Source organism: Gobius niger (assembly GCF_951799975.1).
Source record: "Gobius niger genome assembly, chromosome: 1".
NCBI classification, from domain to species: domain Eukaryota; kingdom Metazoa; phylum Chordata; class Actinopteri; order Gobiiformes; family Gobiidae; genus Gobius; species Gobius niger.
This window is the reverse complement of record NC_136852.1, coordinates 70,283,637-70,311,525: the sequence shown is the minus strand read 5'-3', so window position 1 is coordinate 70,311,525 and position 27,889 is coordinate 70,283,637. Positions and strand designations below refer to the sequence as shown.

General features: G+C 42.7%; 2 protein-coding genes and 1 long non-coding RNA gene across 3 annotated transcripts in view; all 3 read right to left on the bottom strand.

Moving 5' to 3' along the window:
* LOC306960777 overlaps positions 1 to 27,889 on the bottom strand; it is a 590,186-nt gene that overhangs the window by 413,810 nt on the left and 148,487 nt on the right. The gene's annotated exons all lie outside the window — the stretch shown is intronic.
* On the bottom strand, positions 21,504 to 24,614 carry LOC306977797 (myelin-associated glycoprotein-like). Its single transcript, XM_079576239.1, has 3 exons — positions 24,566 to 24,614; positions 23,650 to 24,045; positions 21,504 to 21,822 (listed from the first exon to the last, which is right to left on the bottom strand). Exons 1-3 carry the CDS (start codon positions 24,600 to 24,602, stop codon positions 21,545 to 21,547), a joined length of 711 nt encoding a protein of 236 aa, XP_079432365.1. The 5' UTR covers positions 24,603 to 24,614; the 3' UTR covers positions 21,504 to 21,544.
* Positions 27,365 to 27,889, bottom strand: part of bmpr1ba (bone morphogenetic protein receptor, type IBa) — a 64,672-nt gene continuing 64,147 nt past the window's right edge. The window contains exon 11 of the mRNA XM_079552563.1: positions 27,365 to 27,825. Within this exon, the coding sequence (XP_079408689.1) occupies positions 27,700 to 27,825 (126 nt within the window). The 3' untranslated portion in view covers positions 27,365 to 27,699. The remainder of the gene's footprint in view (positions 27,826 to 27,889) is intronic.

The window sequence follows — 27,889 nt, the reverse complement described above, 5'->3', positions numbered from 1 at the left end:
TTAGTATATTAAAAACAAAATTAGCAAAAACTATTGCTGTAATTGGCAAATTGAAAACTGTACTCAATAAAAAAAATCTCTTCTATTACTGTATAACTCCCTCATACTTTCTTACCTAAATTATGGCCTGGAAATATGGGAAAACAATTTTAAATCCAATACTCATCCTATTTTCCTACTCCAAAAAAAGGCAATAAGAATTATCACTAAAGCAGATTTCTATGCACCAACGAACCCTATCTTTGTAGAGCTGAGCCTACTGAAAATCCATGATCTTATTGATCTAAATACATTAGTAATAGTGTACAAAGCATATAATAATCTTCTCCCTCCTCCCATCCAGGAGCTTTTTGAACACAGGAAAAGTCAGTATAACCTCCGAGGAACTGCTATTTTCAAAAAAGCAAAAGCGAAAAAGAATAAAAAGAGTCGCTGTATTTCTGTAAGAGGTGTTAATCTGTGGAACGACCTGGAAGATCAGTTAAAACAGTCCCAAACAGTCAAGGCTTTCAAAAAGTTGTTTAAAGCTACTAAAATTCAAGAATATATAAGCTTAGGATGAATAAAGTAAGAAAAATAAAAAACAATAATGATGACATGATTTAGTTCCTACTAAATTACCATAAAACAAATGTATGTATACATATTTGTTGGAATATTGAAATTTATGTTACTAACTTCAGATACATGCTTATTTCTCTTCTGTTTGACACTTGATATTGTTCATTATTAATGTTTGTGTTGTGTTTTGTTTTGTTTTTCTCTCGTGGAAGTCTGTAAACTGGGTTAGGCGTTTATAAGTTTTCACTTCAGCCTAAACCCTTTCGGTCGTGTTGTACACAAAGAATTGGAAATGTTTTTACGTTTAAAAGGAATGAACTGACCGAATAAACTACTACTAAAATGTATTTTCACGCACCCACACTCCAGAAAGTAAACATGGACTAGTTTAACAGAAATAAGAATAGAATAATAAACAAAACTGCAAATAAACCCAAACCAAAGTCAAAACAACAAAATGGTAAGCTAAATCCACATTCACAGCCTAAAGTGCTTGGTTTCTAAGTGCTAATGTGTACGTGGAAAAGTGCATTTCTATGTTAAGGGGCAGGGCTATGGTTAATCTCTAAGGCAACTTTGTTTCGGCGACCCGTCAGTAACCCACCCAGTAACCGACAAAATTCACTTACACTAAAAAAACTGGAGAGCACAAATCTGAGAGCATAAATTGGGCAACAGAGGCCAACTTGTATACACCAGACTATGGCCAAACCGGGGCTTCTGGCGCCTTTACAGGAGAGGCCAGTACCAGTAAACTCTTAAAACACCCTGGCCAGAAGTACATTGTATTAGGGACAGTATTGATGTGCCTTAATAAGCCTAAAACGCACCAAAAGCGAGCTACTTACATGCGCCACTCGAACCCACGGCCCCGAGACTGAATGCTGCACGATAACTAATCAGGGCAAGCAGAAGTGAACACGCACCTTGGATGGTGCGTTCACTGCAGCACCCCAGTTGGACAAACTATACACCAATACATATAAACCATACATTTACCCACAGTGACCTGGTCACAAAAATACAATAAATAATAAGTATTTAGGCTATGAATGCCTTTTTAAACAGATTTTACCAGAGCACCATTTTAGCTGTATTTTACCAATCAAGCATACATTTCAAAAACTTGTAGTGATGGGTCCAGCAACACAGACGCACCGGCGCATGTGTCGAGCTCATAGAGCGAAGCCTCATATCGGCGCGCGTGTCACTTTAAGAAAAAGCCGCGTGACCGATACTGCTGCAGTGTCGCTCGTCACCGACGCACCAAACTGTTTAAAAGGTACCGCATCTGCAAGTGTCCATGGGATGAATCACTGTCAATGCAACAGCTGACTCCATGACCGTGACTCCGGTGCCGTTTGGTTTTGCTTGTTTAGCTCTGTGGGTAGAGCGCCGGGTTTATATGGCCAGGCTCTACACAATCATGCTGACAGTTCAAATCTCAGTCTTTGCTTTTTAATTTTTATTTTATTTTGTGGGCACCCACTGGGAAGAACATAAATCTGTGCCTATACCCCAGCTTCATCTGTACCCTGTGAGCTGTATTCTCCAAAGCTGGGGTAATAGTGTCAACAAGACACAAACGACCGAATGCCAAAACATTGGACACATGTTTTTTTTTTAAATAAAAAATAAAATGAAAAGACATTTAAATTGGTCAATCACATTCACTACTTTCACTTTAATTTTCACATAACATGTAATATAATACCATAGGAAATACAGTAATATTGAATCAGTGTGTTTTGTGAGCGTCAACTAAGTTTCATGTAATGATGTATAAGATCCACCAGGTGTCAATATAGAGCAACACAGCGACACTGTAGTATCAATACAGTTTGGGGAATGTGCCGAAACGCTTCACGAGGCCTCATCACTAACAACTTGCACATGTCATGAATCATACCAACAATGTCTCCATACTCTTCCTTGCATTGACTTCCTTTGATTGTGAGGCAACAATGCCACACACCTGTCCAAGTCAGGGAAATCACAGTGTTAGAGCGCCCTCTGCTGCTCAACTAAACTATAACCAAAACATGTCAAAGACAATTCTGTCACAACATTCACTTATGACAGCACAATTTCAATAACGAGAATTTGGCAACATTTTGTGCAGCCTCGAGATCGATCCTTTGAAAACACGGGAGGATATTTGTGAAGCGGAGCCGCTGTGATCACTACAATCTTTATTATTGATTTAACGTCACATGACACTTGATGATGAAATTAAACAGAATCATTTGATTAAACCTTGATTAAAACAAAATCACATTTTAGGTCAGACACATACAAGAAAATAAGGCGTATTTTATAGAGTATTAGTGGTGTATTTGAGCTATTTGTGGTTTGCATTTGGATCACACAGCGCAACGATGGAGTTCGGGAGCTGCTTGTTTCAGGACAAAACGTTATACCCCCAGTGTAACCGGGCACATTTACTCTCAAGCAGCATTACCCAAATCTAAAAGCTTCTTGATTTGAGAGCTTACAGCCTATAGGCCAGTGCAACACCTCATTTGAAAGCTAAGACCTACAAAACTCATCTCCCTTGTTTTTGTTGTCACGTTTTAGTCGTTTTTGTTGCTTTTTTGGGGTTGCGTTTTGGCCCATATATATAATTTGTGGGTCCCATTCAGCCCATTCATTGAAAAAGGTTCCAGGCTCTGGAGTCAATGTACTGAAATGCTTCTAAATATGGGTCTGATAAACAAAAACTAGCGTGGTTAGAAATATTTCACCTCCCCCAGCGTGGTCACATGGGTCATAGCGATTTTTAGAAAAAGAAAAACTCTTTGGAGCCAGGCTTTTTAGCCGTTCTTGGGACATTTGAAGTCCCATAAGAATCAATGCTCCCAAGTGTCTCTTGGAGTCGCCCCTGGCCACCAGGGGGTGGTATTACAGCAATGTCAGCTCCCAGCCATGAGGACCACACAGAAGCTCTATCTCACCCATTGGTTTTGGCCACAGTTTTGTCACCTTTGTTTGGCAGCTTTTGTCTTTAAGTGTAATGTAACTGTGATGAAGCAAATAAAATGTGACCGAAACATGTCAAGAAAAGCAACAACAAACGCCGAAAATGTGACAATGTAAACGAGGAAAGAGCTTAGATCAGTTTTGTAGGCCTTAGCTTTCAAATGAGGTTTTACCCTGGGCCAATATAGGCTGTAAACTCTCAGGTCAAGAAGCTTTTAGAACTGGAGAAAAAGTGCTCTGTTACTGTGGGGGTTAAGAAATGTATTTTATTACTTTATCATTAGTACAAAGGTGTTACGGGAGCATTAGCAGCTGCATGAAAGATGGATGCCTCCACCCGCCGCGTCCCGCCTTAAATTCGCACGCTCTCAGTAGGTGACGGTGGAGGAGAGCGTCTGCCCGCCGTAGTAGGTGACGGTGCAGATTAGCTTCACGGTGCTGTTCTGTGGGGGAATTTGCAGGACGCTGTAGGTCACCCACTGCCAGTCGCTGGCCCGGATGGTCCCTCTCAGCTCGGTCCCGTTGCGGTTCCAGGTGAGGGTGGGCGGGTCCCTGGGGCAGGAGTGAGTCACGGAGCAATAGGCCAGCACGTCCCTCCCGGCCCCGCCCTCTGACACCTTTAAATCCGGCTGGTTTGCATCTGGGAGTCAAGAAGACAAAGGAAGCAGTTTTTCAAAAGCATGTGATATGGGGGAAAATGTGTTTATTTCACACTTTCAGACTCCCATTATAGTAACACGTCAAACACATTGTTTTTCCTCAAGGCAACTTATTTCTAGATTACGTATAACAGTGCCCCTTAGTGGTGAACAAAATTATCCCAGGTGGCTGGAAAAAAGACTCTCTTGCTCCCTGCCTTAAAGGAACAGGCCACCATTTTTACATACTGAGATATATTCTTACCTGAGCTTAGACGAGTTGATGTGTACCTGTCTGCTCTTTGTGTGTGCGCTCAATCATGCAAAAAAACCAAAGATGTTGTTAGCATTTGGCCTCTCCCAGCATATTCCTATAGCTCCAAAAGGGGATGAAGTTGGAAGCCACCACGCTCTTCCACGGGCACAAAGACCAGACAGGTACGCACAACATATCTCAATATGTAAAAACGGTGGCCTGTTCCTTTAACCGAGTGCATTTTCAGCTTTACCCAAATCTTAAAGCTTCCCGACTGAAGCCTATAAACCGGTGTAACACCTCAAGGTAGTATCAAAGCCTAGTTCGATTTTTTCGTAAATGTTCAGACCTTTTAAGATTTGACTTAAAAGGGGCTAGATGCAAGTTTGCCATTTTATACTCACTACTGCCACCTCAGGCCACATGTGTAACTGCACCTCACCATGTAAAACTTTTTGAGTGCAGAATTTTAGAGGCAGTTGTGGTGAACAGGTCTGGGCTCATTCTACACATTGGGACATTGCTGGAACATGTAAGGGGAGGAAAATACTTAATTTTAACATTTTTAAACTCTGTATAGTCCCTTTAAAGGAACAGGCCACCGTTTTTCCATACTGAGATATGTTCTTACCTGAGCTTAGACGAGTTGATACGTACCTGTCTGGTCTTTGTGCCCGTGGAAGAGCGCGGTCATTTCTAGCATCACCCTGTTTGGAGCTATAGGATTATACTGGGAGAGGCCAAATGCTAACGTGACTGAGCGCACGCACAAAGACCAGACAGGTACAAATCAACTCGTCTAAGCTCAGGTAAGAACATATCTCAGTATGGAAAAACGGTGGCCTGTTCCTTTAATGAATTAGTGTATAAAAGTGGGCTTTAAATGTCATACTTGTCATACATGAGCATACTACAATATGTGAATGAATGGATGTATAGAAGGCTCAGTTCAAACAGGTCCAGGCTACAGAAGTACACATGCAGTACAGCAACATGCTCAGACAGCTACCATTACAATGCACATCAACTGGAGTCCAATAACCTCTTACCCCCCAACTTCGGCATTACCCAAATCTAAAACCTTGACTGAAGTTTACAGCCTAATGGCGAGTGTATGGCCTCATTTGAAAGCTACAAATTGGATCTAAATGGATCTTTTTCCTCGTATTGTTGCCGTGTTGCTGTCGCTGTTTTGACTTTTTTTTCATCACCACGAGATAGATAGATTTGGGTAATGCCGACCTGGAGAAAATGTGGACGGTTAACTCTCGACTCACCGACGACCTGCACCTCCGTGGTCTGGCTTGTCCAGGAGTAGCTTTTATACTCCGGCATCTCGATCCTGAAGTAGTAGTGCGCCGCGTCAGAGTCCCGGACGCCCGTCAGCATCCAGGTGCAGTTCTTCCTCCACACCTCCCCCAGGAAGCGGGTGCGTCTGCTGTAGTCCGGGTGGATGGGGTAGTGGGCCCGGCTGGAGGCCACGTCCACCCGCCCGGACTTCTTCCACAGGCCGCGGTAGCTCTTGATGATGCGGAAGGTCCTGGGGAACTCGTAGGTGCAGGGGATGACCAGGCAGGAGCCCCGTGTGGCGCGGACCCGGTGCGGGGTCGTGATGTCCCAGCCCTTGTGGACTTGGCGGTAGGAGTGAGCTTCATGCAGCGCTGTGGAGGGAGTTCAATGGATGAGTGGTTGACAAAAGAAAACAGAAACAGATATCAAACGGAAGGGATAAAGGAAACCAAAATCCAAGTCCCCAGATTAAACAATTGTATTTCTTTGAAAACGCTTCATACCGGCTTCTGAGGTTAACGTCTTAACTCCTGCCTGAATCGAGAGGATCTTTTTCATCACGTCATCAGATTTTTTTCCATCATTTTTTTGTTGGGTATTCAACTCATTTTTGTAATTTTATTTGTCATTTTTTTTGTCATTTTTTATCACATTTTTATCACATTTTTGTCAATTTTTTGTCATATTTTGTCAATTTTTTGTCATTTTTTGTCAAATTTTTATCACATTTTTGTCATTTATTTATCACATTTTTGTCATTTTTTTGGTCAATTTTTTATCACATTTTGGTCACATTTTTTGTCATATTTTGTCAATTTTTCGTCAAATTTTTATCACATTTTTGTAATTTATTTGTCACATTTTTGTCATGTTTTTGGTCATTTTTTTTATCACATTTTTGTCACATTTTGTCATTTTTTGTCATTTTTTTGTCAATTTCTTGTGGCATTTTTGTGACATTTTCGTCACTTTTTTGTCAATGTTTTCTCACTTTTTTGTCTCAGTTTTTTTGTGCTATTTTCACAGCTTTTTCCAGAAGCTTTTGGACTGGGGTAAAGCCAAACTGGAGAAAATGTGCTCGGTTCAGGTGGGAGTTAAGGGGTTAAACTGATTGTTCTTTTAGTAAGACACTTCCTGTGATCTTCCTCAGAGGCGTCACCCCAGCCTTCACCGAGTGCATTTTCTCCAGTGTGGCATTACCCAAATCTACAAGCTTCTTGAAAAAAATGTGAAAATAGCGACGACAATGAGGATGAAAAACGATGGAAAAGTTACAGTAATGTGACGAAAAAGTGTTGAAAATGCAACAAAAAAGTGACAAAGGTCTATGTTATCGGCTCAAATCTTTTTCAACAGACACATTCTAAAAATCAAAACATGATGTCTGCAGACACACTCACCATGAAGCATCACGAGGAGGAGGCCCAGCTTTAACATCTACACCGATCGAATCAACCTGCGTTCAAATCAGAAAGAGTTCTTCTTCTCTCGCTCGGCGCACTGTTCCCTCGCTCCGAACTGAACTCTTTATAAAGGAGGGTTTGAGGATTCACCTTCCCCTCGTCTCGCTCCACCTTCTTCCCTAAAGTGCCAGGGAGATGAACAAAATCCCTGCTCCATTTCATTACAAGCTATTTTGTATCTGTTTTGGTGGTTCAGGCGTATGAATCCAGTTAAAGTGGACTTTGGGACGTGGTGGAAATCTAGGTCCGGGGGCAAGAGGGTGAAGTAAAGACTAAAAGAGTCATTTTAATGATAAAGAAGTGCTATAGGTGCAGAAAACACTCCAATAACACAAAACGTACTGACAGAAAATGACCGTGTGAATTCATGGTACCCAGAACAAAGTCTCTTTTACGGAAAGTGAATTTGCTATTCCTCTTAAAAGCACCTGTATTTTAACGGAAATGTCTTAGACCTAGTGATGGGATTTTCGGCTCTTTTTGGTGAACCAGTTCATTTGGATCGGCTCGCCAAAAAGAGCACATTATACCCATGTACAGTTTGAATTTCAGACAAATGTAGCAGAGATTTGGATTCATGGCTTGTTAAATGAGGCGTTCTACTCCTGCTCAAAACAACGACAATAAACAAGCAAGAAATGAACATTTCATTGCTATAATAATGTGATAATGACTTACAGTGGTCTGTGTTGTTGTTGTCGTCAAGAATCAAAGTAGATTTTTGGAGGTGATGGAACCATTGTTTATTCTAGCAACACCCACACCAACCATCCATCCATCCATCCATTCATTTTCTTCCACTGGGTCATGCAAACTTAAAAGCCCTGGCTCTTTGTAGCGACTCGCAACCTCACCTCTCCTCAGACTGACTGTAGCTTTACTGAGAGTGGCGATGTCTCCATGGAGATGATGACTACAGGCAGCCAAATGTCAGATTTCAATAGGTCAAATCCAGTCAACAGAAACAGCATTTTCTGTGTCGAGCTGGTCATTAGAGCATGTTTTGTATTGGCAACAGTCAATCAGTCAACCAATCAAACTTTATTTATAAAGCGCTTTTCAAACCGAAAGGTATCACAAAGTGCTTTACAGATTACAAAATTTAAAACAATGCTCCTGGGACAACCTCCCATCAGGGCCGTAGCCAGGATGTAAAAAAACAGTGAGGTCCGGATAATTCTTTAAACCGTGGGGTCTGGGGGTCCTCCCCCAGGAATTTTTTAAAGATTCAGATGTAATTTCCTGTATTTTAAGTGATCAAAAACACGTTTGTCTCATCCTTAAGCTGTTTTCAAAAATTGCTTTTTGTTGCACCGTTTGGGACCAGGAGCCTGAGTGAATGTAGTGAGTGAGTGGATGGTGGTCGGACATGCAGATGGTGCAGACTGGCCTCACTTCCATCAGTCGACCCATGGGCAGTGGGTGCAGCCGTGCACCCCCTGAAGTTTTAGGTGACGAGTCACGTACCCCCTACTTTGGCATGATGAATATCACAAAATAAAATACCTATTTAACATCTATTTAATCCATTATTACTGTGAAGCAGGTTTTCCAAACAGTTTTGCTCGCCTGAGTGAGAGGCAATAAGAGTGTCTTGTCCTAAATAAACACTAAAATATTAAATGAAAATGTCCGTTTTTAAGTGTTTTGAAAACGAGGCTGTGGGTGTGAATGGGTAAAGCTGAGTGTTTTGCTTTGGTTCATTCTGAACATCAGACTCTGCGCTCTGGCCCCGCCCCCTCTGCGTCGCCCTCACTGTCAAACCACTGGTCGCTACAAAGGTGAATGCGCTGGTTTAAGCTCTCATTAAAGCGAAGATCATTTATTCGCAGGACAATCTTTGCATGAGACAGAAACAAAGTGAGCAGCAGAGGAGGAGAGCAATGATGAGGCGCAGACGCTTCTCCTCCTCTCGCTCCTCAGATCAGAATGAGGAAAACTCCTGGTAGAAATGAAGTCACCGTCAGTCTGAGGCACACTGGCTCCTCTCTCTTTATGACAGAGAGCAAAGAAATTGCATCTCGATCAAACTTTGGCGCGGTTCATGCTAAAGGCGCTGCTGTTGTAGTGAGGCTGACGCATAGCCGCGCCTCCGCCTCCGCCCAGTTTTACGCACTCGGGTCCAAAGCAGCTCATGAGGTTCGGTTTTAGAGTGGACACATTTAGGTTCATAACAAGCTCATCCACGTCTGAATTAGAGACTCTTCCGCCTGTAGAAGCGCGTGTTTACAACCTTCATTTGCGCAGGATTCAATGTGTAAAAAAAAAAAAAAAAAGCTAAAATTTTACAGAGGTATTTTACCAGTGACCTCAATGGTAGATACGGCCATGCCTCCCATATATATATTTTATATATTAGGATTAAATAAATAGATTAGTCAATTACAGGCTAAGCTAAAAAGGTGGGTCTTGGGCCTGTTCTTAAAAGCATGAACGTTCTCTGCAGCCCTGAGCTCCTCCTCAGGTGGTTCCAGAGACGAGGGCCGTAATATTGCCTCACCATGAGTCTTTTTGTTGACTTTAGGAATAACTAGGAGACCCCTGCCGGAGGAGCGAAGGGGCCGTGAAGGTTTGTACGGTAAAAGCAGTTCTAAAAGATAAGAAGGACCAAGACCATTAAGACATTTAAAAACCATTAAAGGAATAGGCCACCGTTTTTATATACTAAGATATGTTCTTACCTCACTTTAGTCGAGTTAATATATCCCCGTCTGGTCATTGTCCGCGCGCTCTGTCACGCAAACGGAGCACATACGCAGCCTCTCCCATATGTGACATAGCTCCGAAAAAGCTCACGATAGAAGCTACCAAGCTCTTCCACGTGTTCCCTATTTAAATAAAGTTACGTGAAGTGTTTTCATGCGAAGTATATTTACACAGAAATGTAACGTGTCGATTTTATAAGCAAATAAAAAGGGGGACTATATTGTGAGGCGTAATGATACGAGGAGCACAGCGTCCGCGTAGTAACTCCTAAAGACTTCCCCCGCTCACTTCCGTCAATAACCTTTAGGAGTTACTGCGCGGACGTTTTACTCCTCGTATCATTACGCCTCACAATATAGTCCCCCTTTTTATTTGCTTATAAAATCGACACGTTACATTTCTGTGTAAATATACTTCGCATGAAAACACTTCACGTAACTTTATTTAAATAGGGAACACGTGGAAGAGCTTGGTAGCTTCTATCGTGAGCTTTTTCGGAGCTATGTCACATATGGGAGAGGCTGCGTATGTGCTCCGTTTGCGTGACAGAGCGCGCGGACAATGACCAGACGGGGATATATTAACTCGACTAAAGTGAGGTAAGAACATATCTTAGTATATAAAAACGGTGGCCTATTCCTTTAAAAGAACTTTAAAATCGATCCTGAAACACACGGGGAGCCAATGCAGCGATTCTCAAACCGGTGTAATGTGGTCCCGCCTCCTGGTCTTCGTCAGGACACGAGCTGCTGAATTTTGTAAAAGTTGTAGACCTGAGATCCTCTTTTTGGGAAGACCAGAAAGCAGGGCATTACAGTAGTCGATACGACTGGTGATAAAAGCATGCATGAGCGTCTCCGTGATGGCAGTATCATCCAGAATGTTACGCAGTGTGCCTTTAAGGACAAAAGTCTGAGAACTATATAAAATTCACGAGCTGAAAAGAGTTCCCTGCACGCCAATGGAACCGTGTAATAACATGGTTAAATACTCAGAAATAGTTGTTTTTGCGTGATGTGTTTCCATTTGTTCACATTTGTTGTTAAAGCAGTGGAAACGTTTCTCCAGTCAGGCGCACCCAGCTGGAGGAGCTTCAGTTAGGACCTCCTCCCTCTATCGCGCAGTCACATGTTTTCCCGGATCCCTCTGGGGCTGTTGTGCTCAGTTTTAGCAAACTGAATGTCAAGGACAGAACATTTGGTCCATGATGTAAATGTCCTCTTACGGCTACAATAGTTGGAGATTATGACATTCTGCTCGAAGCACAGTTGCAGACGTGACCCGCCAATGTGGCCATTCCAAACGCCGTCCACTGTTTTCCTGCACAAAGATAACCCTGATATCATGAGCTATGCCTCGGTGTTCTTCAGTCAGTGCCACACAGTATCACACTTTCCTTCATACATAGTGGCATCATTGATACAAATTCAAAAAGGCTGTGACGAAAATGTCATTGACCCATTAACGGTATGCTCCTGATGGTTTGGTGTCATGTCCACTAAATAATCATTCATCATTTCTTGTTTTATGACGGGACAGTAAGCAAATTCTCCAAGCAATTCATACAAACAACAAAACACAATGTATTCATCATTGCCAAATCAAATAACCAGCTCAAAATGCTGAGTGAATCCAGTAAAATGAAGTATTTTCTATCAGATCAATAAAATGAAAAGTGCAGTGTTTCGATGCTCCAGTTGTGGCTCATGTCTCTGTAGAAAGTGTGAGATTGGTGTTTCAGAGATGTTTGTAAGGAAGAATGGGACGAGATCATTTGTAAAAGGAGTATATTGTTATATTATTTAGATCTTGAAATTATTTGTTTTTGATTCACAGCACAGATGTTCACAGCACAACATCCACAGACCCCCCCCTCGGTCGTTCTTCATGTTGTCGTCTCTGGTTCCATGTGGATGTTGGTTTGTGAGGGACAAAACTGTGACAAAATGTCTGTCTGTTATGAGAAAGTGAAAGATAAATCAGGGTATCCGCGGGGTCTTAAAAAGTCTAAAATTCCACCTATTTGGTCTTAAATCCGTGGCAAATTGGTCTTAAAAATTCACGTGTGTTTGACCCAATTATTTGCTCACACTTTCTTTTAGAAAATAGCCAAATAAATGCACAGAAGCGTACATAACCATACCACTCGTATGGTTTACACATAATTACATGGTCCGAGAGCGACACCCACTTTGTGGCAGTCAACTGTCGCAAAAGGTCGCAGTGTCGACCCGATTTATGACTCAAGTAAGTCCGCGCCAATGGATTATGATGGCTCTGCTGTTTTTAATCTTAGACTGTTTTTATCATGGGTAAATGCAAATTTAACCATTGTTGGCTCGACCGAAAAGACTTCAAGGATTGGTTACGGACAAGACAAGGACAAGGACAAGATCGCAAATACAAGCGGCCGAAATAAGTTTCCTTCGCAGGGTGGCTGGGCGCACCCTTCGAGATAGGGTGAGGCGCTCAGTTACCCGGGAGGGGCTCGGAGTAGAGTCGCTGCTCCTTCACGTCGAAAGTAGCCAGCTGAGGTGGCTAGGGCATCTGTTCCGGATGCCTCCTGGTCTGGAACACCTCCTGCGGGAGGCGTTCCAGGCATGTCCTAGTGGGACAAGGCCTCATGGAAGACCCAGGACACGCTGGTGGGACTATGTCTCCAAGCTGGCCTGGTGTCGCCTCGGGGTCCCCCCAGAACAGCTGGAGGAGGTGTGCGTGGATCGGGAAGTTTGGGCATCTCTGCTGAGACTGCTGCCCCCGCGACCCGGCCCTGGATAAAGCGGAAGAAAATGGATGGATGGATGGATGAATGGATTGGTTACGACCCGTCAAGGGTAATGACTTTGAAAGGTATTGCCATATTTGCAAAAAAAAACGTAAAACTTGGCACATTAGGTGTGTGAGCTTTGGAATCGCATGCGAAATGTGATAAACACCAGTCCGCCTTAAAAGCTCTTCACCGTACAGTTAATATCGGCCAGTTCTGCCAAACCACGACGGTCGTGACTGACAGCGCCGTCGCTAACCCCATTTCACCCAGCACCAGTCGTCAAGCTTCACAATGTCTGCCAGCGCCACGTCCATCAGCAACAACAGATCTCCGGACCACGTTTGGGTCTACGCCGACTCTAGAGGCAGAAGTATTGTGGGTTTTGCATACGGTGACAAAACACCAATCCTACACTTCAAATGAATACATCGGGGAGCTCTTTGGGAAAATGTTTCCGGACTCGACAATTGCAAAGACTTTTAAATGTGGAAAGGACAAAACATCGTACATGACACGTTTTGGATTAGCTGAATATGTAAAAAGAGACCTCGTCGCCAAAGTACAAGGACCATTCGTGCTTATGTTTGACGAGAGTCTCAACCACACGACCAAATCAAAACTTGGCATCCGCACAGTAAAGTGAAGATTACTGCGCGGTAAAGTGAAGATTACTGCGCGGATTTCGAACTACTCCTGGTATTATTACGCCTTACAATATAGTTCCCCCTTTTATCCGCTTAGAAAATCCACATTGTTTAATTTTGTGTAATTATACTTTGTAGTGTAACACTTCACGTAACCATATTTAAATAGGGAAAACGTGGAAGAGCTTGGTAGCTTCTATTTTGACCTGTTTTGGAGCTATAGTGGAGAGCAGGAGAGGCTAAATGCTAACGCCGTCTGCGCTGTGTTTACGTGATTGAAGGCACGGGTGAAGGTCATAAAGAACTCGTCAAAGCTTAGGTAAGAACATATCTCAGTATGTAAAAGCGGTGGCCTATTCCTTTAAATGGTCTCTTTTCGTCTTTACTTCAGCTCCGTGTGGATTTTCACGTGTGTTTGTAGCAACTTAGCGAGTAGCTACTGTGTTTTCAATGTTCTGCTGCAGCTCATTTTCGCTCAATGTGGACATGCTGTATCTCTTTATTTGGGATTTTCTGAGGACTTTTTAGTCGCTGGGAAGTTTTTCAAATGAATAAGCCCCTGGGCTTAAAACGGCGTCAGAATGGCCAAAACTGCTAGCCACGCTGCAGCACTAACAACATTAAGCTCTGGTTAAATCCAGCACAGACTCTGATTTAGAGAGCGCAGTCTGTAATAAAGTCAGCTCTATGTGGATTATTTTATTTCCACTAAAGAATTCTCCAGTTTGTTGCTATTTTCTCTCCTCAGCTGAGAGCTGCGCCCCGTAGGTAGGCTGGCCGCACCTCAAATGGTATCGGTTTCTGGTATTGGGACCTCATGAATGAGTACGAATATGAGTACAAGCATGTGGTATCGGCCCGATACCCGATACTGGTATCGGTATCAGTGCATCCCTACTATTTACATTTTTTATTTAGTAATATTTCAGAGTCTGCTCCGGCGCTTTGTAAAAAGAGATGCTCTGAGTCTTCAGGATATCACGCCATATAAGCTTTCACAACTGGATGTTGCAGACCCAAACAACAGGCTTCCATTATCAGATATTGACATTGGCCTGGGTGCTGAGTCAATACTAAAGGTATGGCGCCAATTGTGTCATTGGGAGAATGTCAAGCTTTAAGTTGCATGTACTGAAATTCAGATTTTATTGTGTTTAGAGCAGCAAAGTTGGTGAGCTCAGAATACTTGAGTGTAGACGTGACTGCATGCAGGGCCTATCAGACATTGTCAGGAAAGTGCAGCTGAAGAGTCCACTGAAATATTCAACAGTTAGACACATGGAATGCCTGGATCCCAGTATGATGTTCAGACAACCAGACAAGAGCAAGATGCAGATGAAATGTATCATTCAGACATTTCTTCAGAACAGACAACTGACAGCTTTTGTGGTCTTAAAAAGGTCTTAAATTTGACTTGTCCACCCCTGCAGATACCCTGATAAATGAAAGAGTGGAGACGAGATTCAAGCCACAAACTCAGTTTATTAAATTTCAAAGAAGGGAAATTCATTACATTTATGCACGGGCAGAACAAAGATGTGTCGGTCTGGAATATTGCAGTGAGAGTCAGGATGTTCACTTAAATTTAAACTATTTTTTTTTTCTCAAATTGTGTCAAAACAAGACCAAGACAATACTCAACCAAAACATGATCCAACATGGATCAAAAGTTGGAAAAACAGAACTCGATCAGAACTTCTGCACATTTTTAAGGTAGTGTTGTTGTTGTTGTTGTTGCCCATATTTTGATTACAATATGTGTTGTGAAGAAGTTTGACAGCCAATCAATGGAACCAGGCAATTTATGATTTTACGAAATAACTTTTTGTGATTTCAAGACAAAAACAATCAAGGTCTCGCCCTCAATTCACATGTTTTCAGCCGTAGTGGACGGTTGAGTAGAGCTTCTGCCTGCTTTAGTAGTTCACGGTGCAGCGTGGCCTCAGGGTGGTGTTATTTGGGCGAAGGTGCAGGATGCTGTAGGTGATCCACTGCCAGTTGTCCACCCAATTGGACCCGCTCAGCGTGGTCCCATTGTTGTTCCAGGTAAGGATGGGCGGCTTATTGGGGCAGGTGTAAAAGATGGAGCAATATAACAGCAGGTCTATCGCGCCCTCTCCAAACATCAGCTTCATCGTGGGGTTATCTGCATCTGGAAGACAAGAAACCAAAGGAAGAGACAGAGGTTACTCACTGCATTAAAAGAGAAGAAGACATATTATCTAATCAGTCATACATAAAGGCACATTATGGAACTTTTTATGTGGAAAAAAAAGCCATGTTTGACCATTATGACCCAGTGGCTTTAGGTAATGCCTGGATAATAACTAGAGAAAATGTGATCTGCTAAGGTGGGGGCTAAGAGGTTAAAGCAGATTCTAAAGTGTTTAGATAAACGCTACGTGACTCCATCCCGGACTTATTTTTGTCACGTGGCTGTCCCCCCGAGGTACTCTGAATGTCTGGGAAAGGTGGAAGCCGAACTCCTCCATTGTAGTCGTTTATTGTGTATTGTTCTAATGAGGGTCAGTTTGAGCAATAATATTTTGTCCTCCAGTCCTTCACTCATCATTTTAGCAGTTTCAAATATAAAAATGCACATTGAATCGCAATCTTTGTCTGAAAAAAGATCGTAAATGGGTATTTTGTCAAAATTGTGCAGCCCGAGGGAGCCGGAATTCAAGCCGCAAACCATCTTCCATCTAGAGGTATGTTCTCCTCAGGAACCTTAGGCTGAAACCTCAACATAGAACCTGTTACATTAAAGTAGTACTAAGTAACATTTGCTCCTAGAGGCCATAAGCGCAACTGCAGGTGTCATAGCAAGGTACGATTTTTTTTACTTATTTATTGTCTTGGAGAGTAAATACTACACTGACAGAAAAGGCGAAGGGAGAGAGGGATATTGTAACCTAACTTAGTCCCTCGAAATGACCCGGATCAGCATGATTTGAACTTGAATCCATCATCCGAGACTCACCGACCACTTGCAGCTCCGTGGGTTGGTAGTTCCAGGAGTAGCGGTCATACTGAGGCATCTCTATTCTTAAGAAGTACAGCCCCGCGTCAGAGTCCCGGACGTCCCACAGCATCCAGGTACAGTTCCGCTTATACATGGACCCCAGGAAACGTGTGCGCCCTTGGAAGTCCTGGTGAGGGGGCATCCAGTTGCTTTGGGTCGCAATCACCTGTTCTGTGCCCTTCATCCAGAAGCCATTGTAGATAGAGATGGCAGGGGCTGTGTTGGGGAGGATGTAGGAGCAGGGGATGACCAGGCAGGAGCCCCGTGTGGCGCGGACTAGGGGCAGGTTCGTGAGCAGCCAATGCCGGCGATTAGAATCTGCATTCGAGAAGTGAATTACAGGGAGCGCTGTAGGAGAGAAAATGGTGGAAAGTTACTTGCATTGGTTAATGTGTCAAAGTTATCGTCATGTTCAAATTTCTGCAGACTAAAAAAACTTCTCTTCAAGCATTTATTTATTTATGGATATTTTTGATTTCTGAGGATCAGCACCACAAGATCCATCATCTCATTTTCAAGGGGGTCCTCAGGATCACATCCACAGAAAAAAATGTTTGTACTTCAGAATTCTGAGCCTATAAGGATTTGGAGGATTTATTTCTTCTTTTTCGGTTTAAGAACCCCATGAGTCCGCCAACATTGTAGAAGTTTGCAAAGTCATCAACTGGACTGGGGTCGCCTCTTCATCAAAGGCTTCTTCTGCTTCAGAGCAGAGTGAGCTTTTGTTAAATGTCCTCAACTCAAACAATCCCGTCCAGTTGGCAACTCTGGAAACTTCTACTGCCTTGAGACGTGAAGAGTTTGTTTGTAATATGTTTTCATGAAGCAGTTTTGACTAATTTTGATTTCGATACCGGCTTGTTGTGATTGTTTTGCCGAATTTTGCCTCAAAATAAGCAACATGTGATCAATTCTACTCACTACAAAACACTCACCATGAAGCATCACGAGGAAGAGAGTCAACTTCAGCATCTCTGCCGATCGTTTCAACGCAAGTTTCAAACTGCAGCTCAAAGCGATGAAGACTCGCACAAAAAATGTTCTTCTTCACGCACTTCTGTTCTGTTACTTCGCCCCAGAGTGTTTTTATCAGGAGGTTTGGTGGAATCGCCTCGCCCCCTGCAGGCTCCGCCCTCTTCCCAAAAGATCAGGGTCATGAAAAAAAAAAATCTTGCTACAATTTCAAGCTTTAGTTTTTCCATTTTGGCGGTTCATCCACACACCAAATCCAGTTCACTTTTAAGCAGCTGTATAGTATAGTACGTCTGAAGGGCAGGGAGAAACTATTCTGTAAATAATCAGAGCTGGGATGTAGCCATGTTCTGCAGAACCTAAACCACTCGACTTTTGGAAGCACCACACTTTCTCTACAGACAAATTTGGGATTTTTCAGGAATAGCTTTGAATAACTCTGCACCTTGATATCTTTAAAGTGCATATGACACATTAGACTACATTTTCACAGATACGTAGTTAACACAATTGCATTCAAGATTCATGTCAAAATTTTACCTATATCTGGCAAAAAATACCTTTTTATTTTGGAAAGATAAAAACGCTTCCGCATCGGCCATGGAGAGCGGAAGTGACGTAGAACAAAACGGAAAATTGTTAACGGTCGCTGAAATGCATTGAAGTCAATGGGATAATTTGTCCAAATAAACTGCAAAGTGTCTCTCTCACACAAACATTTTGTGAACCACGACTATATCACCATGAACCTGGGACAAAATGTGACAGAGTGAGGACCAACGATAAGAACAAATGTTGAATTCTGACATTTAAAAACGACTTGATGCAATGAATGGAGATCAGCGCTGATAAGGCAAAGAAGCTAGCAGGCTAAAGCTAACTAGCCCGCCGGCTGCTAACAGATTCATTTAGGATTAGTTTGTTTACGTCAAGCCACTTTTATGTTGTGCTTTGCATTAACGGGAGAGCAATTCACTCACGGTAGAAATGTAAAATGACAGTGGCTGATGATAAACTTGGCCTCTACACTGTGGCTCACAGTAGCCATTACCAAAGCTAACCACAGTAGCCATTACCAAAGCTAACCACGGTAGCCATTACCAAAGCTAACCACAGTAGCCATTACCAAAGCTAACCACGGTAGCCATTACCAAAGCTAACCACGGTAGCCATTACCAAAGCTAACCACAGTAGCCATTACCAAAGCTAACCACAGTAGCCATTACCAAAGCTAACCACAGTAGCCATTACCAAAGCTAACCACAGTAACCATTACCAAAGCTAACCACAGTAGCCATTACCAAAGCTAACCACAGTAGCCATTACCAAAGCTAACCATGGTAGCCCTTACCAAAGCTAACCACAGTAACCATTACCAAAGCTAACCACAGTAACCACAGTAGCCATTACCAAAGCTAACCACAGTAGCCATTACTAAAGCTAACCACAGTAACCATTACCAAAGCTAACCACAGTAGCCATTACTAAAGCTAACTACAATCCAGCATGGTGGATGTTTCTGATACACGTGTGTCCTGTCAGCATGGTGGATGTTTTTGTTTTGATGCGCTGCTTTTTTAATGAATCAAAGAATTGTATAAACATATTTAAAAAAAAACGAGCTACACCTGAGCTGAAGAAAACTCCACCAGAAGTGCATTTATACAAATAATGGCTGACTGCACACACACAATAACTTACATGTATTGAAGTAAATTACCAATGCAGTTTAATATAAATATAACAAATCATAAAATCTGATGAAGAATATAAGAAAAAAGACAAATACCTACAAATAAGAGCGCCATCTGCTATATTTTCAGTGCACATTCCTTCTTCTACGTCATCGCTAAAGAGCGTTTTACTGTTGCTAAGGTGTCGCTAAGGTCAGATTCCTGCAAATTTTTGACGTTTTAATCATACTTTCTCCACAAGCAAATCAAGAAGAATGACAAAAACTTTACAACCTGTCATATGCACTTTAATTATGCCCTGATGTTCTTCAGTCAGTGCCAGACAATATCACAGTTTCCTTCATAAATATGGGCACCATTAATACCCCATTAAAGCTATAATCGTATTTACAAAACTAAAATCTGGCAAAGGATGTGTTCGACTTTTCTCAGGAGGTTGGTTCTAACGGTTTTAAAGTCTCTGACACTCACTACTCGAGAATTGTGTGACTTGTCAAGATTCTTACGGGGTCAGAAAGTCTCCATCAGTATTAGTTTGTTGCCAGAACAGACTCCCTCCCAAAAACAAACTGTAACAAAGTGCCTAACGTTTAAGAAGGGACAGTGCTGGGACGTTCTGTGTACTTACACATGACGGGAGTTCGACTGTAAGTACAATCCTCCAAACAGTTCATACAAACAACAAAACATAATGTATTCAACAAAACATAATGTATTCATCATTGCCAAATCAAATAACCAGAAGTTTTTTCTATCAGATCAAAGAAATGAAAAGTGCAGTTTGCTCCAGTTGTTGCTCATGTCTCTGTAGAAAGTGTGATATTGGTGTTTCAGAGATGTTTGTGAGGAAGAATGGGATGAAATCATTTGTAAAGTGAGTATATTATTATATTACATTATGAAATTATTTGTTTTTGATTCACTGAAGCAGATGTTCACAGCACAACACCCACAGACCCCCCCTCGGTCGTTCTTCATGTTGTCGTCTCTGGTTCCATGTGGATGTTGGTTTGTGAGGGACAAAACTGTGACAAAATATCTGTCTGTCATGAGAAAGTGAAATATAAATAAAACAGTGGAGACGAGATTCAAGCCACAAACTCAATTTATTAAATTTCAAAGAAGGGAAATTCATTGCATTCATGCATGAGCAGAACAAAGATGTGAGTGAGTCTGGGATGCTCAAATTGTGCCAAAAAAGCCCTAAAAAATCAACTCAATTGGGACCTAAACATGATCCAAAATGGAACCAAATTTGAAGAAACGGAACTCAAATAGAACTTCTGCACAATTTGAAGGCGGTGGTGTTGTTGTTGGTTATGGTGTTGTTGATTATGGTGCTGCTGTTGGTGTTGTTGGAGATGGTGGTGATATTGTTGGTGGTGCCGTTGTTGGTGATGGTGGTGTTGTTGGTGATATTGTTGGTGATATTGTTAGTGTTGGTGGTGTTGTTAGTGGTGTTGTTGGAGATGGTGGTGTTGTTCTTGGTTATGGTGTTGTTGGTGATGGTGTGGCTGTTGTTGGTGATATTGTTTGTGTTGGTGGTGTTGTTAGTGGTGTTGTTGGAGATGGTGGTGTTGTTCTTGGTTATGGTGTTGTTGGTGATGGTGTGGCTGTTGTTGGTGATATTGTTTGTGTTGGTGGTGTTGTTAGTGGTGTTGTTGGAGATGGTGGTGTTGTTCTTGGTTATGGTGTTGTTGGTGATGGTGCTGCTGCTGTTGGTGATATTGTTTGTGTCGGTGGTGTTGTTAGTGGTGTTGTTGTATTTGGTGATCTTGTTGTTGTTAGTGGTGTTGTTGGAGATGGTGGTGTTGTTCTTGGTTATGGTGTTGTTGGTGATGGTGCTGCTGCTGTTGGTGATATTGTTAGTGTTGGTGGTGTTGTTAGTGGTGTTGTTGTATTTGGTGATCTTGTTGTTGTTAGTGGTGTTGTTGGAGATGGTGGTGTTGTTCTTGGTTATGGTGTTGTTGGTGATGGTGCTGCTTTTGTTGGTGATATTGTTAGTGTTGGTGGTGTTGTTAGTGGTGTTGTTGGAGATGGTGGTGTTGTTCTTGGTTATGGTGTTGTTGGTGATGGTGCTGCTGCTGTTGGTCATATTGTTAGTGTTGGTGGTGTTGTTAGTGGTGTTGTTGTATTTGGTGATCTTGTTGTTGTTAGTGGTGTTGCTGTTGTTGGTGTAGTAAGACTATTAAGAAATATCGTGACACTTTCAATCAGAGGAAAGACCTCAGTGATTTACTGCTTTTTCTCAGTATTCAGAGATTACATCACGTCATACTTCAGAACCTTCATGATCACGACAATGTATTCATTTGATTACATGTATTTAAGTGATTTAATTCAACATTTCACAAACAAAATAATCACATTTTAGGTCATCGCTGCGAGACCCTACAGGTGAATAAAAGAAACTTAGAGATAACCGTTGAAAACCTTTTTCTCTTTACATAATTTTATGTGGAAACAAGGATTATGTGTGTTTTCAGAGATAAAATATGCACATTTTTAAGACGTTCACCTGCTGCGTCTCGCCTTAAATTCCCATGTTTTCAGCCGTAGTGGACGGTTGAGTAGAGCGTATGCCCGCCGTAGTACGTGACGGTGCAGCGCAGCTCCAGGGTGGTGTTCTGCTGTGGGCGATGGTGCAGGATGCTGTTGGTCATCCACAGCCAGTCGTCCATCCAGCGTGACCCCCTCAGCGTGGTCCCATCGTGGTTCCAGGTGAGGGTGGGCGGGTTCATGGGGCAGGAGTGAGTCACGGAGCAATGCGCCAGCACGTCTCCCCCGGCCCTGCCCGACGTCACCTTCACATCGGGATAATCCGCACCTGGACGACGAGAAACCAAAGAAGGAGACCCGGGTCACTCACTGCATTAAGAGAGGAGAAGGCATTGATTTGATGTGCTTCACTGCTAGAGGGTCCCGGGTTCGATTCCCACCTGGACGGGGCCTTTCTGTGTGGAGTTTGCATGTTCTCCCTGTGTCTGTGTAGGTTTCCTCCGGGTACTCACTTAAAACATGTACAATAGGCCAGGATGAATGAGTGTGTTTACATTAGACCAGGGGTGTCAAACTCATTTTGGGTCGCGGGCCGAAATTCAGCTCCCATGGCGGGTCGCGGGCCACATATAATAGAGAAAATGTTTCCAATAAATGAATAATAATAAGCTGTGATTTGATCAAAGCCCCAACTTTACTGTAGCTTCATTAATGACAACGGCTTACACTTGTATTGCACTTTACAAGCCTGTGTCACAAGTTCCTGAAAGTGCAGTAGTCATTATTCATTCACTTGGTGGTGGTAAACTTTTATTGAAGCCACAGCCGCCCTGGGGCAGACTGTCCATTTACCACATGGCTATATAATGTGTTGTTCATATCCTGAGCTCTTATTATGTCAGTGCCCTCAGCTGGACACGTGTGGAACATTCTGGTTATTCTTTAAAAATTCATAACTCCGCACAGGAATGGGCTAGAGACTTACTTTTTTTTTTTTTGACATACTCTGGAATTTATGCTCTACAGGGCAGGGGCCGGATTAAATCATCTCGCAGGCCGGATCAGGCCCGCGGGCCGTATGTTTGACACCCCTGCATTAGACCCATGTATGTTCAACATGCACTGTCGAACATACATGTCCCGACCAAATAAACCAATAAATACTACCTTGTACTACCCATCAGTCATATTTAAGGGTGCATTATGGAACTTTATATATGTGGAAAAAAAGGGTGTACTTGACCATTGTGACCCAGTGGCTGTATGTCACTAAAAACATGTACAATAGATTCCCCTCTGGGGCCAGGACTCCCCTGAAAAAGAGATTCTTTATCTGAGTGGGACTATCCTGGTTAAATAAAGGTCAATAAATAAATAAATAAATAAAATGTTAGCCTCTAAAACCCCGGCACTATCCAAATCTTAAAGCTTCTTACAGCCAACAGGCCAGTGTAATGCCTCATTTGAAAGCTAAGACCTACAAAAAGATTTTTCCTCATGGTGTTTCCATGCGTTGTTGCCGTGTTGTCGCCACTTTTTCGTCGCTTTTTTGTCATGTTTTTGTTGCGCTTTTGATTCTTTTTCATCATTTTTTTGTGGTCTTTTTTGTTGCATTTTTGTCACGTTTTTGTAACTTTTTTGTAACTTCTTTATGCTTTTCTGTTGCGTTTTCATCTTCAGTTACATCGTGTTTCGTCACTATTTAGACGCTGTTTTCATTTCATTTAGACGCCTGGTTCCCTGGATAATTAGAGAAAATGTGCTCTGTTGAGGTTAAAGAAAAAGTGTTTAGATCGACGCTTTGTGATTCCATCCCGGACTTATTTTTGTCACGTAGAGGGCGCTGTGCACATAAAAACAATTGTGTATTGTTCTAATGTGGAGCAATTTTGAGCAGCAACATGACTTCCTTTACACACCGAATCGCAATATTGGGTTCGACTGCCCAGACCTGGCAACCCTGGAGGAGATTGAGCAGCCATGTAAATTTCACAGACGACTTGGGGACCATTACAATGAATGGAACACCGGCTATATTCTACATATGTATATTCTATCTATGCTGACCCCTTAATATAGAACCTGTTACATTAATCTAACTTAGTACTTCGAAAGGCCCCTGATCAACAACCTGAATCCATCATCCTAGACTCACCGACCACTTGCACCTTCGTGGGTTGGTAGCTCCAGGAGTAGCTCCGATACTCAGGGATGTGTACTCTGAAGAAGTACAGCCCCGCGTCAGAGTCCCGGACGTTCCACATCATCCAGGTACAGTTCCGCTTGTGCATGGACCCCAGGAAACGTGTGCGCCCTTGGAAGTCCTGGTGAGGGAGTTTCTTCCGGCTTTGGGCCGCAATCACCTGTTCTGTGCCCTTCTTCCACAGGCCGTTGTAGGAGGAGTGACCTGTGGCGGCTTTGGGGAGGGTGTAGGAGCAGGGGATGACCAGGCAGGAGCCCCGTGTGGCGCGGACTAAGGCCGGGGTCCTGACCAGCCAATTCTTGCGATTAGACTTTTCATGTATGAGAAAGGAGTGAGTTTCGGGTAGCGCTGTAGGAGAGAAAGTTACTTGTATTAATGTGTCAAAGTTATTGTCAAGGTCAAATGTCGGCAGACTAAAATCGACCAAAACAAAACTTGAAACTAAGTCAGATATTGAAACTAAAAAGAAATGGGAGAAATTGATCAAAATTCTGAGCCTTTGAGGATTTGAATTTATTTATTGTTTTTTGAGATGTCCAGGAGTCCGCCATCATTGTAGAAGTTTGCAAAGTCATCAACTGGACTGGGGTCGCCCCTTCATCAAAGGCTTCTTCTGCTTCAGAGCAGAGTGAGCTTTTGTTAAATGTCCTCAACTCAAACAATCCCGTCCAGTTGGCAACTCTGGAAACTTCTACTGCCTTGAGACGTGAAGACTTTGTTTGTAATATGTTTTCATGAAGCAGTTTTGGCTCATTTGGATTTCGACACCAGCTTGTTGTGATAGTTTTGCCGAATTTTGCCACAAAATAAGCAACATGTGATCAATTGTACTTGTGTATTCTGCTGAAGAATGAAACAAAACACTCACCATGAAGCATCACGAGGAAGAGAGTCAACTTCAGCATCTCTGCCGATCGTTTCAATAAAGACTCGCCCAGAAAATGTTCTTCTTCACGCACTTCTGTTCTGTTACTTCGCCCCAGAGTGTTTTTATCAGGAATTTGGTGGAATCGCCTCGCCCCCTGTAAGCTCCGCCCTCTTCCCAAAAGATCAGGGTCATGAAAAAAAAAAAAACTGGCTACAATTTGAAGCTTTAGTTTATACATTTTGGCGGTTCATCCACACACCAAATCCACTTTTAAGCAGCTGTATAGATATGAAGGGCAGGGAGAAACTATTGTATTATCAGAGCTGAGATGTAGCGATGTTCTGCAGAACCTAAACCACTCGACTTTTGGAAGCGAACGTCCTGGGGATAGCTCTGAACACCTCTGCAACCTATACATTTATTTTTGAACACAGATGACCTCATATCGGTCTCTTGGCTTTTACTCATCTGTCGTTATAATTCACTCTCGACCTCAGACCAGGGTCGGAGCTGCCGTAGAGAAAAGCAAAGTCTGACGCTTAGTGGGAGGAATCTTCTTTTTTTCCTTTGACGGGAAAGTAGTAGTATTAAGGGAAACCAGAGCTCCTCCCCCATGCCTGAATCCTCCAGCATCTGACATGAAATAAAGAGCATTACTATGACGACAAATGAGTACGTTTGCTTCGATTTACAATTTTATATCATGTTACATGTGATACAGAATCGGTACGTTTTACTGAGCTTGTTTCCTTCCACTCCCTCGATGGCTTCCATTACACTTTCCTCCCCAAGAATCAAGGACCTCCTTTAAAGGGGGGGGGGGGGGGGGGGTATTATGCAAAATCGACTTTTTCAAGCTTGACATCATGTTATTATGTCATTCCCTCATTAAAAACATGCCTGAAGTGTTGCCTTGGCACATTCACGTATTTTTGAGTAATCTGTAAACACTCTGATGGCGGCCATTTTAGGGATAGGTTTGCCTGAGTCCTCCTAGGAACGCCCCCACCTCCTGGAGACGCCTCCGAGCTTTCGTCACCAGCCGAGTAACCAACCACTGCCCCTCAGCAGAACCCCCTCCCCACTGATGCCACAGACAGCGTGTGGAGGGGGCGTGTCGGAAAGGGTCAGAGGTTCTTAAAGAGACAGAGGCCTATTTCAAGACATTCACTACAGCCATTCTGAGAGAGCAATTTTATACAAGGCAGTTATTCTAATTTACTGCATTTACAGACCAACAGAAGGTTTGGTCATCATTGTAGTGTGCTATAGACTGGTGCTGTGTGATTGAAAAAAGCATCATATCCCCTCTTTAATCCTGCTGTGACAGTGGGGGAGTTCCCGCTCCTCCTCCAGTTGTCCACAGGCTCTCCCGGTGTGCAGCTAATCTGTTTTTGTCTGACCTTTTTTTGTTTTTTTTTGCTGCAGTGTGGCCAAATCCACTGCCCACATTGCAGGCTTTCAAAAAGGATTATTATATATATATATATATATATATATAATTATTGCGCATCTCCACCTCTTGAACGAGAATCTTGAATCTCTGCCTCTGTGAAGGTTCTCTTTCTTGTACCTGAGAGAAAGAACCACCTGATTAACTCATTAATACAAGCATCCATATGGCCACGTGGGTGTGGTCAGGATGGGATCAGAGGCGGGCTGGCGATGTTTAAGTGGCTCCGTGGCCCAATGACATTTATACAGTAAAGCTTGAAGGGCTTTATTATAAATCTGGTTTATCCATGGCGTGCGCCAGACTTGCTCACTAGGCAAAAACCTAAGCAGCCTTTTATGAATGAGGCCCCAGATTATTCCCTAATGGCACAGGCATATTCCAAGATGACAATGCCAGGATCAGGCTCACTTTGTGAAAGAGTGGTTCAGGGAGAAAGAGACATCATTTTCACTGGTTGACCACAGACTCTAGAGTGTCTTAGGGATGCGCTGGAGTAGGCTTTGCACAGTGGTCACACTCTCCCATCATCTATATATAATTGATTTTGGGTTTGTAAAAGCAGACTGTAGAGACTTTTGCGCAGACAGGGGGCGCTCTGCGCAGCCTTCAGCTTCATACCTGACGCAGCAAGTCTGAATGAGATCTAAACAAACTCAATTAGTGAGTTAAAGACCGGACAAATGAGCACGTACCACATTTATGATGGGACACAGTGAAACCCACTGTTGTCTATCAGGAACAAGCTATGTGTGTCGGGAAAAGTCTAATTCTAACAACACAAAATACTAAAAAAATGTACAGGCCTTAGCATGTAGCAAACAGTACTTCAGTCATTTAAAGATAAATGTAACACTTTATACGCAGTACATTTCTGAAAAGGTTAAGCAGAAAGTGTTGTGAACCAAATGGCATCACTTTGTGCTTACATCCAGCTGACCGTGTAAACCTCGTCTTAACAAGAGAAACACCTGACTTAAAGGTGCATTATGCAACTTTTTGAGTGGAAATAAAAGTTGATATTTCCACCACCACAGTGGTCTCTAGGATGCTCTGGGATCAGTTGTTTGAAAGGTTTTCACTGTTGACGGAGCCGCTCACCAGAAAACCTTCCTTCCAAACAATTGATCCTGGAGCGTTGTGGAGGCCACTGTGATGGAAAGTGAAGGCACCGTACTGACCACTCATACAGCCGCTGGGTTACTACTAGGTAAAATACACACAAATAGCCTTTTTTTTTTTTTTGATATAAAGTTGCATAACGCACCTTTAACTGCTTGACTTAATCATACTATATCAAGTGTAAAATGGCGGACCACAGTTTGAGAACCACAGCGTTAGCATATACATAAACTTTATTTTCTCATATATAGCTTAAACATTACACAGAAAAAAGCACTTCCATTGTCCAACACAAAACAATAAGAACAGGCGTTTCTTCAGTGTTTACCAGTTCTGTCACATAGTGTCAGTTTGACTCAGAGGTGATGGTGGAGTCCAGTGTGTGGGCCAGTGTTCTGTTAGACCTTCATCTACAGAGAACAGGAGCTTTCACAGAAAGCACAACGTAACCACTCATCAAAATAAGAAGAGGAATAAAACACTGGTCAGTAGTGAGTGTGAGCCGCTCCAGCGGTCAGTAAACGCCTCACATTACGATGTACGGCAGTCCTTGAATGCCTCACACCTTGATGTCTTGGGATTCAGACATTTTGGCCAGTGTCTTTTTGACCCGCAGAGCTGTGAGTCTGGACACGGGGTTGTGGAACCAGCACTCGGTCATCAGCTTCCCCATCTGTCTCAGGCACTGGGGACATAAAGACACAGTTACACACAGCAATGTCCATAGAGGAAGTGTATTATACTCTTTA